The sequence below is a fragment of the Sinocyclocheilus anshuiensis genome, unplaced genomic scaffold (genome assembly GCF_001515605.1).
Source record: "Sinocyclocheilus anshuiensis isolate Anshui unplaced genomic scaffold, SAMN03320099.WGS_v1.1 scaffold664, whole genome shotgun sequence".
In the NCBI taxonomy this organism is placed as follows: Eukaryota; Metazoa; Chordata; class Actinopteri; order Cypriniformes; family Cyprinidae; genus Sinocyclocheilus; species Sinocyclocheilus anshuiensis.
In genome coordinates, this window is record NW_015554122.1 from 568,411 (window position 1) to 578,439 (window position 10,029).

The 10,029-nt window shown below is 40.0% G+C and overlaps 1 protein-coding gene across 1 annotated transcript in view; it reads left to right on the top strand.

The window, feature by feature from the left end:
• Window positions 1–8,467, top strand: part of LOC107670032 (ankyrin repeat domain-containing protein 55-like) — a 26,515-nt gene extending 18,048 nt beyond the window's left edge. Inside the window, exons 7-12 of the mRNA XM_016462495.1 lie at window positions 1,026–1,154; window positions 2,107–2,291; window positions 2,455–2,622; window positions 5,753–6,408; window positions 7,581–7,670; window positions 8,199–8,467. Coding sequence (XP_016317981.1) covers window positions 1,026–1,154; window positions 2,107–2,291; window positions 2,455–2,622; window positions 5,753–6,408; window positions 7,581–7,670; window positions 8,199–8,467 — 1,497 coding nt within the window. The remainder of the gene's footprint in view (window positions 1–1,025; window positions 1,155–2,106; window positions 2,292–2,454; window positions 2,623–5,752; window positions 6,409–7,580; window positions 7,671–8,198) is intronic.
• The last annotated feature ends 1,562 nt before the right edge of the window (window positions 8,468–10,029 follow it).

Genomic DNA, 10,029 nt, shown 5'->3' on the forward strand with positions numbered 1-10,029 from the left:
AACGGAGCTTTTTCATTGGAAAAAACTCGCAATGCACGCAGATTGCCCCCTCGAGGACATCGCGTGCGTGCTCTTCGCCCAAACAAACAACGCATAGATCGTGTGTGTCATCGGGTTTCAAACAGCGATGACACGGATGCACACATCTTCTAAACGCTTTGCTAGTGCTCGCCATAATAAATGAAAGAGATCGCTCTTACCACGGAAATGCACGCTTCAAACAAAACAGTCAGTGAAGACGAAGAAGAGGATGATGTGTTCTCCCGGGACCTATTTATACTATAGTCGCACCGGTAGTGACGTCATGGCTGTCGCCGGCCAACGTATTGTTGGTGTGTTTTCAATGTATGCTTCAGACACGGGTCACGACGAGGCGTTCCCCATAGCGACCCCTAGAGGACGCAGTTCGAAGTTCCCATGAAAGGGAACTGGCTTGCAGATGAAACAGCATCACAGTTGAGCTAGCTAGCATCATGATAGCCTCTTAAATTGTTAGTGAAATGGTGTTAGCTAGCTTACATTTAGCATATCTGATTTACTGGCTACTGTATAGACACATTTTGATTTAGTGTTTGCTAGTTAAACTTTAATACCGTAGATCAAATACATTTACCCTATAGTAATATCATCTAAAATTACTTGACTGAATGTAGTCTTTGGGCTCAAATGCAGTAATGTGGCTTCAATAGTCCTGCTGTAGATTCTATAAATTATCTGTGCATGCGATTGAGGAATGCGCAGGGTAGAAATTCATCTGCATTGCAGTGCGATTTGCATTCAATCTGGTTGTCTTAACCAAGATTATGATGCAAGATTTTTTTTCAATGAAACCCTATTTGTTTCCTGTTATAGACTAACCTGCAATTTTGTAAATGTCTAGTTTATTCCCATTAATTCCTGTTAATTCCCATATATTCCTATGGAATGTTTCCTACTTTAAAAATTCCTGGAATTTTGCAACCCTAGTACCAGTTATAAATACTGGTTAGAGTGCAGCTGTGTAACCCTCAGACTGTGATTGGCAGGGAATGACAGCTCTTCACTGGGCTTCTTTCCATAACCGACCGGAGCATGTGCAGGCCCTGCTGCAGAAAGGAGCCGACCCCACGCTTGTGGACAAAGACTTCAAAACAGCTCTACACTGGGCTGTGCAGGTACAATTCATAAACAAATACATAATTCTGAAGCACTACTTCAGTTTTCTTACATACAACATATTCTACAGCAATATATATTTTTAAGTACACTTCTGTGATGACTCTGCCTATGTCTGTTCAATTAAAAAGTCACACCTTTTTCTAACCGGGAACTACCGAGCTTCTATCCATCTACCCACAGCTCATCTTTGCTATAGTCTCTACTGTAAATTAGCACCAACGAGCTGTTCTTTAATATGTGTTGGTCTGAGAAGAGAGAGATCACAGAGAGTGATACAATACTTGAGTATCACCAGTATATTGCCATGGACAATGGTCATATGTACAGTTAACAGTCATAAAAAAATGGTCCTTTGCTTTTCTGGAATAGCCTGACTTAATTTGAACCACAATTTGGGTCAATTTACTGTAACAAATGGGTCAAGACATATTTACTGTTGTGTGTTATGTGCTGTGAAAGCTCCACAGACTTCCACATGAATTCAGACACACATCCTCACCCACCGCTTGCATGTTATCTTGGCCTATTACAAGTAATTGCACTTTCATCATTTAGTGTCTAGTACTCTTACTTCCACTGAACACATATTACAACATCATACCAAGCCATACTCAGGCAGCAGAATGAAGCAGATTCCCCCATAAATCAGAGGAAAAAAAATGCAATTCCCCTAAAATGCAAACTCTCGGTAGCTTCTGCTTGGACCTGGTTATGGACTGAATCGTATAGGTTTACTATAGTATACTATTTCATACTCTGTTTTTAGAAATAATCTATTTACATCTATGTTTATAAATAATTATATTTAAAATTACAGGTAGATTGTCATGTTTCATCAAGTAATGCAAATTATGTCTTTAAAATATTCATTGTGAAAGATGGTTTATATATGTGCATAGCAAATTGGTTATTCATTTATAGGTCTCATTGTTTTTAACTCTTTGGCAGAGCGGAAGCCGGTTAATGTGTTCTCTCATTCTTGACCATCATCTGGGCGCCTCTGTGATCAATTACGATGATGAGAACGGGAAGACCTGCGTTCACATTGCCGCCGCTGCGGGTTTCAGCGACATCATCTATGAACTGTCTCGCGTTCCTGAGACCAACCTGCAAGCTTTAGATGTGGATGAACGGTACAGTAACATCTTGTGTGATATTTGAGTGGAGGGTCAACTAGGACAAAACTTAGCAACAGTGCGTAACAGACATTATTTTACTCGCGCTCTATGCATTACTAAGCTGTGTGTGTTCATGTTTGTTTCTTATTATACAACATGATATCTGTTTTTCTGTCAGGACCCCTCTTCATTGGGCTGCTGCAGCAGGGAAGGATGACTGTGTGCAGGTATTGTTGGAGCTGGGAGTGGAGCCCAACCCTAGAGATATTAATGAGAATACGCCACTCACATACGCCATGTACTGTGGCCATACTACCTGCATCAAACTCCTTTCCACTGAAAACAGGTTTGTTGGAAATCAAAAAACTGTATTTAAGTTGTCACTTTTGTCAGGTATATACTGACATATCCATGACATTTTTAAAGAAGCAATGTCCCCTCAGAGTCAGGCTACCCCACATTAGCAGTGATAAATGCAACCAAACGCCTCCTGTAGTGGAGTTTCACACTGCTGTGAAGGAATTCTGGCAAAACATTTTTAGCAAAACATCCCCAGACCATCACACAACCATTACTTGTTAATAATCTGCGGACCCAAAAGAAAAACGGAGAAAAACATCAGTTTGTTGAAAAGTTGGACCAATGAGCACAGAAAGCAGATCCCCAGTCATAGGGGCAGAATAAAAGCTGAAAGCTGGGTGGGGTGGAAAGGAATGGGAGTCTAAAAAACAACCAAGGGTTGAGAGCCAGGACAACAGTCCATTAAGACAACCACTCCAAATGACTAGGCAAGTGTCGCATTGAGAGAACTGCAGGACGTCGTAAGCAGGTAGAGCAGACCAAAAACAGGGCAGAGATGGAAAGCGAGAATGAGCAGCAAGACTGGGCGATGGTGATGGGGCAATTGTTGCATGCCTCCCTAGTCTAAGGACAGGGAGGTGGTAACAAGGAAATTCATGAATGAAAAAAAAAAAAAAAACCCAGGAGCTCTTCTTTCCTGTCCCAGCACTCCACAAAAATCGCACATATTTTTGTAACACACGAGAGGATGATTTATTTGGCAAGTTCAAGAAGAGTACAAAGACACTAGACATAAAGCACAACTCAAACTTGACTTGAACTTGTCTGGACTAGACTAGACTCAGACATGGACATAGAGAGATAGAAGGCACGGCACAAAACAGAATCCCAGACGATAAGACAACACAAAATCAAAGTGCTCAAAGAAAAGTGCCCATCAGGTCTGCCTCAGATTCAATCTTTTGGCAGACCTAATGTATTTGAGGTTTCTGTGATCAGACCACAAATGGGATCACAGAGCCCTCCAACCAGTGGGATCCATTCACCCATAGCCATCTGGACCCCTCCCTGGGGTACAGGTGGTGGGAGAAGCAGGCGCATTGGTGCACCTTACCATCTTCCAGAGACGTCTAGAAAACAATTGACCCAACTCCCACATCCGACACATTCACCTCCACAATGACCTGCTAAGGGTTAGTCATCCTCAAGACAGGAGCCAAAGTAAAGCAGGCCTTAAGGGTCTCAAAGGCATATACTAGGCAGAAGAAGACCACTGGAAGGAAGCAACCTGGCTGTAATTTCTAATAAAGCAATGATAAAAGTCAAAGCAAAGAAACTGTTGCAAAGTTTTTTAAAGAAGCAATGCCCCCTTAGAGTCAATAACTGGCTACCCCCATTAGCAGTAATAACTGCAACCAAACGCCTCCTGTAGGAGAGTTTCACACCGCTGTGAAGGAATTTCAGCAAAACATTCTTAGCAAAACATCCCCAGACCATCACACAACCACCACTTGTTAAAAATAATCTGTGGACCCACAAGAAAAATGGAGAAAAACAAAATTAGCAGAAGGCAGATCCCTAGTTGTAGGGACAGAGCCAAAGCTGGATGTTGGGTGAGGTGGAGAGAAACTCACCTAATTATGGTCCATGCTGATACTCTCCACTGAAATGATGGTCCTCACAAGCGGTACTGACTGGGTGCTGAGGGAACACTTCTCACACTTTGCCCTCCCTGATCCGGACAAGATAGTAAGCATTGCAGAGGTGCAGTTTCATGAATTACCTTGCCCACTGCAAGATCTTGAAGATAGATGACATAATAGGTATGTTTTTAACTATTTGGGGAATGGGGAGTCCAACAAATAAAAACACCAGTTTTTTATTAGGCTCACCGAAGCAGGGACCTGCATGTGCAGAAGTTGTGGGGCAGAAATTGAAGCAGAAGCCCCCTTTCCTTAGCCCATGAAGCATCAATAAAGTTCCCCTCCCAGCCCGAATCGGCTAACTGGAGAAATCACCACCCACTTCGAGATGCGATAGCGGTGTCTGATTCGTGAACGAACTGATTCAAATGATCTTGTTTGTATGAGTCTCCAGTAAACAACTCCCTGATTCAAATGATCCGGTCAGAGCGAGTCTCCGGTTAACCATCTCAACGGGTATGGTTTTAGGTAAAAACAAAACATAGCATTAAAATAACGCCTATGCATGCAGTTTCAAATACATTTCAAACTAATATTTTTGCATAGCTGTTACGGGGCGAACGAGACGTGAGACGTGCGGATCCATGTGCAAGGCTTTATTTACAAAGGCGTGGTCAATAAACAGGCAAGGGTCAGATAACATAGGCATATCACAGGCAAGACAAAGAATATTCCTAGGGTTAGCGTGGGTCTTCGATCGGCGAACAGTATCCAGAGGGCTTGACAAGAGGGGTAATCCAATAACACGAGCAATAGTCCATGCGAGGTGCAAACACAGTATGAAACAGCGAGACAAAGGGTTAATCCAAGAAATACAGGCAGAAGGTCAGGAAACAGACAACAAGGCAACACGAAGTGACTAGACTAAGACTAGAACTAGAACTGGGAACTAGGAATGGCTCCGTAATGCAGCTATCACTAGAAGAGTGATATGCGCTAAACAATACTCGGCAGTTTGAGAAGGATCTGAGTAAGTGTAATATAGTGTGTGTGTGACTGGTTACACCTGTGTGCAATCAGTGCAATGGATGATGGGAAATGTAGTCCGTGGTGACGTGTAACAGTCTGTGTAGTGAGAGAGTCAAAATGATGGATGAGTGACCTCTGGTGGCGATCGGACGGAATTCCATGGACAGGATTCGTAACAATAGCGTTCTTTTTATACATTCTGCCCTGTGACATCTGTTTTTACTGTGTTTGTCAACACACATTTTGCTTTTCCTCATTTTTAAATACTGTTTTTTTAAATACTATGCTATTATTATTATTATTATTATTATCACTTGTTTGCACACATGAAGTATCAGTAACCTAAATTTATATTTTAATATATGTAATGTTTTGAATGTATGACAAGCCCCCCTCCCCCAGGCATTTTGAGCAGTAGGATTATATAAAATGTATATATGTAAAATGCTGGAAGAGTTCTCATAAAGTATTTTTCAGAACTAAAGATGGCATTACTTTTCACAGGTCTGAGTCCAACAGGCCATTGCATGCTCAAAACATTGACTCTTCTATACGCAAGGAGGGGAAATTTCGCATGCTGAACCACATCTTCTGTAAGAAGAAGAAAGAACTGCATCCTTCTCAGCAGACAGACTTGAGTCAAGAATGTCAGCTCAAAGAAGAGACGTCTGAGGTGGATGACATCATTACTATGTTCGAATGTGTCACTGAGCCCAGAGATGAGAGCGAAACCAGCTCTGCTGTCAGAAAACGAAATAATGACTCTGAGAAAGTCCACCTCGCTGAGGACACATCCAGCAAGGACCTCCAAAGTCTCCCACCCATACGCACACAGAGTCTTCCTCCAATCACTCTAGGGAAGTCCCTGCTGGTAAACTCTCAGACTCTGGTCCACAGGACCAGCGGAGGTCATGTGGCAGGACATTTAGCGCACAGATCGCAGAAGAGCAAGAGCGAGCATGACCTGTTTGATGGCAAAAGTAAGGACCAAAAAGCTCCTGGACAGGCGTGGAAGACTGAATCCAGTCAGAGACTGATTCACAAAGCATGGATCTCAACTCCATCTGAACGGCTGCTCGACAATCTGCTGCATGGATCCACAAGTCCTTTAGACGTGCTGTGCTCAAATCACACGCCATACATACAGAGAAATTACCAAGGTAACATATTCAGGATTGGTAGTGTTAGGTGATTCTTCATTTAGGTGAACATTTTTGACTCCTAGGGTTATTTTAGTCTCTTTACTTATTTTAGCAATCATCTAAGTTTTAAAAGACTGTACAATTATTATAATAGCAAATGGTTCTGTACTGTTTACCGCATCTGTTACTTTTGCCTAGTTTTTAGGCATTTGGCAGAATTTCACTAATTTGGGTTTAAGTGTAATGTAATGTTTTCTGACACTTAATTAGCTACAATTAAAAGAAAATTTATCATAGCTGAAATTGATATAAAATGCAATTAGCTCAACTTTTTGTGACCCACTTAAGTGCGACTTAAGTACATCTTTATATGTAATTTCATAATTAATTCACTTGTCTTTGAAGCATGGTTAAAATTGACTGCAGAATATACTGACAAGCATTTGTGATCAACTAAAATATATGTATTTAAATATATTTGCAATTACCGGTAACACTTTATTTTAAGGTGTCCTTGTTACACTTGTTACATGTACTTACTATTATAATAACAATTAATTATGCATAATTACATGCAAGTAACCCTAAGCCAAACCCTAATCCTAACCCTAACCATATAGTAAGTACATGTAGTTAATTAATATTACTCAGTACTTAATTGTATAATTATACTGTAACAAGGACACCTTAAAATAAAGTGTAACCCAATTATCATACACCTCTGTAATGATGAAGTTGCAATATGGTGCAATTAAAAGATACGAAGTGTAAAAAGGAATAAGACACTGCAGGTCAAAGTATAATCAAGTACTTTACATGTGCTTTGGTATGTTAGCCAACACATGAAAATAAGTGCAATTCTTTAAGCCACATCAAAAGATTATTACAACATTTGCAAGTGTTAACATATGAAACATTATTTGTTTCAATTGTTTCATAATTTCATGTTTCATTTTTCAAGATTTTAAATAGTCAAGTGTCCCTAATTGAAGAATCATCCAGATATATATATATATATATATATATATATATATATATAGTGTTGTTTTAGCATTATTTAAATACTTTTGTAGTATTTATTACAATTTTGAATTAGCTTATACTTTTCATATTTTCATATTTATCAGTGAATTACTCTATGAAATATATGCTTGTAAAATTAGTAATTTTGTGTCGTCTTCTCTGAGCAGCTCAGAATCATCTTTTACCTCTGAGGGTTAGAGAATCTGCTCTCACACGTAACAGTCTTGCTCCCATCCGTGACCACTGCACTCACAGATGTAAGTTTAATCCTTATATCCTCATATTTTCATGCTCCGTAAGACTCTGTGCTAGATTATTAGGGCCAGATTTACTAAACAGGGCAATTGTAAATGATAGAACTGCTATCATCTGAAATAGCGGGTTAAATTTGATAACATCCACACAAGTTTTTCAGCTTCATTTTTGAAAAAAAAAAAAAGTACTTCAATTAGATTCACAAAGATTGCACAAAATAGGATATTGTTTAGGGCTGCATTTGTCACAAATGAGAAAGAAAGTAGCAAGCCTTTGTTGAATTTGATTGTTCCATATTTGTTTCCAGGTATTTGCTGTTTTGCTTTCTATGTTTATAATTAAAATGGGGGGAAATGGTTGAAGTTGAAACAAAATGTTTTACAACACTTTACAGTACAACACACTGTTCCTTGTATGATAAAATCATATATTAGAATCAAATATGATACACTCCCAGCTGGTACTTTTTCTAAACATGAGCATTGTTCACATCTTCGGTTTAACAAAACCAGCTTTCATGTGGTCCACAGTTTCCTTGCCACCCGACCAGGTCTCTCAGGGAGTGAAGAAGTCGAAATCCTCTTTAGGAGCGGGCCTGGCTGTACTTCCACCTCCATATGCATCCAAACTGCACCGAGCCGGCATTCCCCAAAGCCAGTCGCTCGGCTCCTTCCCGACGCCACTGACAGGAGAACCTTTACGAAACATTCAAGTTCTTCCTGCCATTCCTCCCCAGAGAAAACGCAGCCCATCCCAACCCAGAATCACTCTGACAGTACAAACCGATTGCCTAAAATAAGACAATTTTAAAACTGTAATACTGTTCAGCTTTTCATTTAGATCATGAGGATGCTGAAGAATCCCTGTTTGATAAAACTTTTGAGTGTTACCAAGGCTGTTTTTCATACAATTTTACAATTATGATCTTTTTCTATGGTATGCATATGGTTTAAATTTTAACTGTAACATTTAAACATGCTTTAAGCTTATTGTTTACTGTTACTACTAATAAAGAAAGTTGTTTACGTATGGAATCGTAATAACTTAATATGATATGATATAGTCAGTATAATAATAAAGTCTTAATTTGATACTTTTAAAGTTAAAGAGGTCATATGATGTTGCTAAAAAGAACATTATTTCGTGTATTTGGTGTAATGAAATGTGTTTATGCGGTTTAAGGTTAAAAAAAACATTATTTTCCACATACTGTACATTATTATCTTCCCACATCATGATGTAGACATGTGGAGCCGTGTTAGAACGAGGCGTTTTAGGTAGGCGTGGTTGACTCTTAACTTTTATAAAGAATATCTCTTTGGATTTGAGACTTTAGTCTTTGCAACTTTACAGATCTTCTTTATGCACCAAGAGCTTGTAACACTCCAAAGAGAAAGGAAACATTGAAATCGCATCATATGACCCCTTTAAGGCTTCAAAGTAGTCCTAAATTCAAAATATTAACTACAGCGCTCTTTACCTTAAAATAATTTCTGTCATGACAACTCTCGGAGGGATTGGCATGGTAATGTACATGACAATGTTAATGTATTTGGTCTTGGCGGAATAGATCTGCTACGCTGCTGCTGCGGCAGAGCAAGTACCGAGACTTGCTACTGCCAATACATCCACAACATGCTGCTGTGAGCATGTAAGAAATACTGCTGCTGCAAATATAACATACATGAAATAACCCCCATATAGCATTCATGAATCACCTCGTAGCAGATCTATACAGGTGGAGCTGGGGAAGGTGGAGGGTTTCTGAAGCAAGCTGCAACTGCCATGGCAAGCAATAGGCATATATTTGAATGTTGAGCAGCGAGCTCATTGGCTACCGATACAGGAGAGAACCAATCAGCTGTGCCATGTGATAATGATGTCATTAGGTCAGATTGAGTTAGACCTGCGCCATCTAGAGTTTCATGCCAGAACTCTGTATTTAACAGTGGTTCCCAATCCTGGTCCTGGGGCCCCCCAACACTGCATTTTGTACAGTATGTCTCCCCAATAAAACACACCTGATTCAACTCATCAGCTCATTAGTTGGGACTTCAAGACCTGAAATGGTTGTGTCAGATGAGAGAGCCATCCAAAATGTGTACTGTTGGGGTTTCTCCAGGACCAAGGCTGGGAACCACTGAAGTTTTTTACCTTACCATATCAGTATCACGATCATTCTGATGGTACACTGACTTCTAATAAGCAGAAAGGCTTCTGTGTCTTTCCCAGGCTTCCCTCAAACATCTGTCTGGGAGTGTGTAAGTTTGGCGAGCCTCACAGTGAACTCACTTAACTGTAGGGGGCACCAAAGTCACAAGAATACACAAAACTACACACAGTTGCTGTAATATAGGGGTC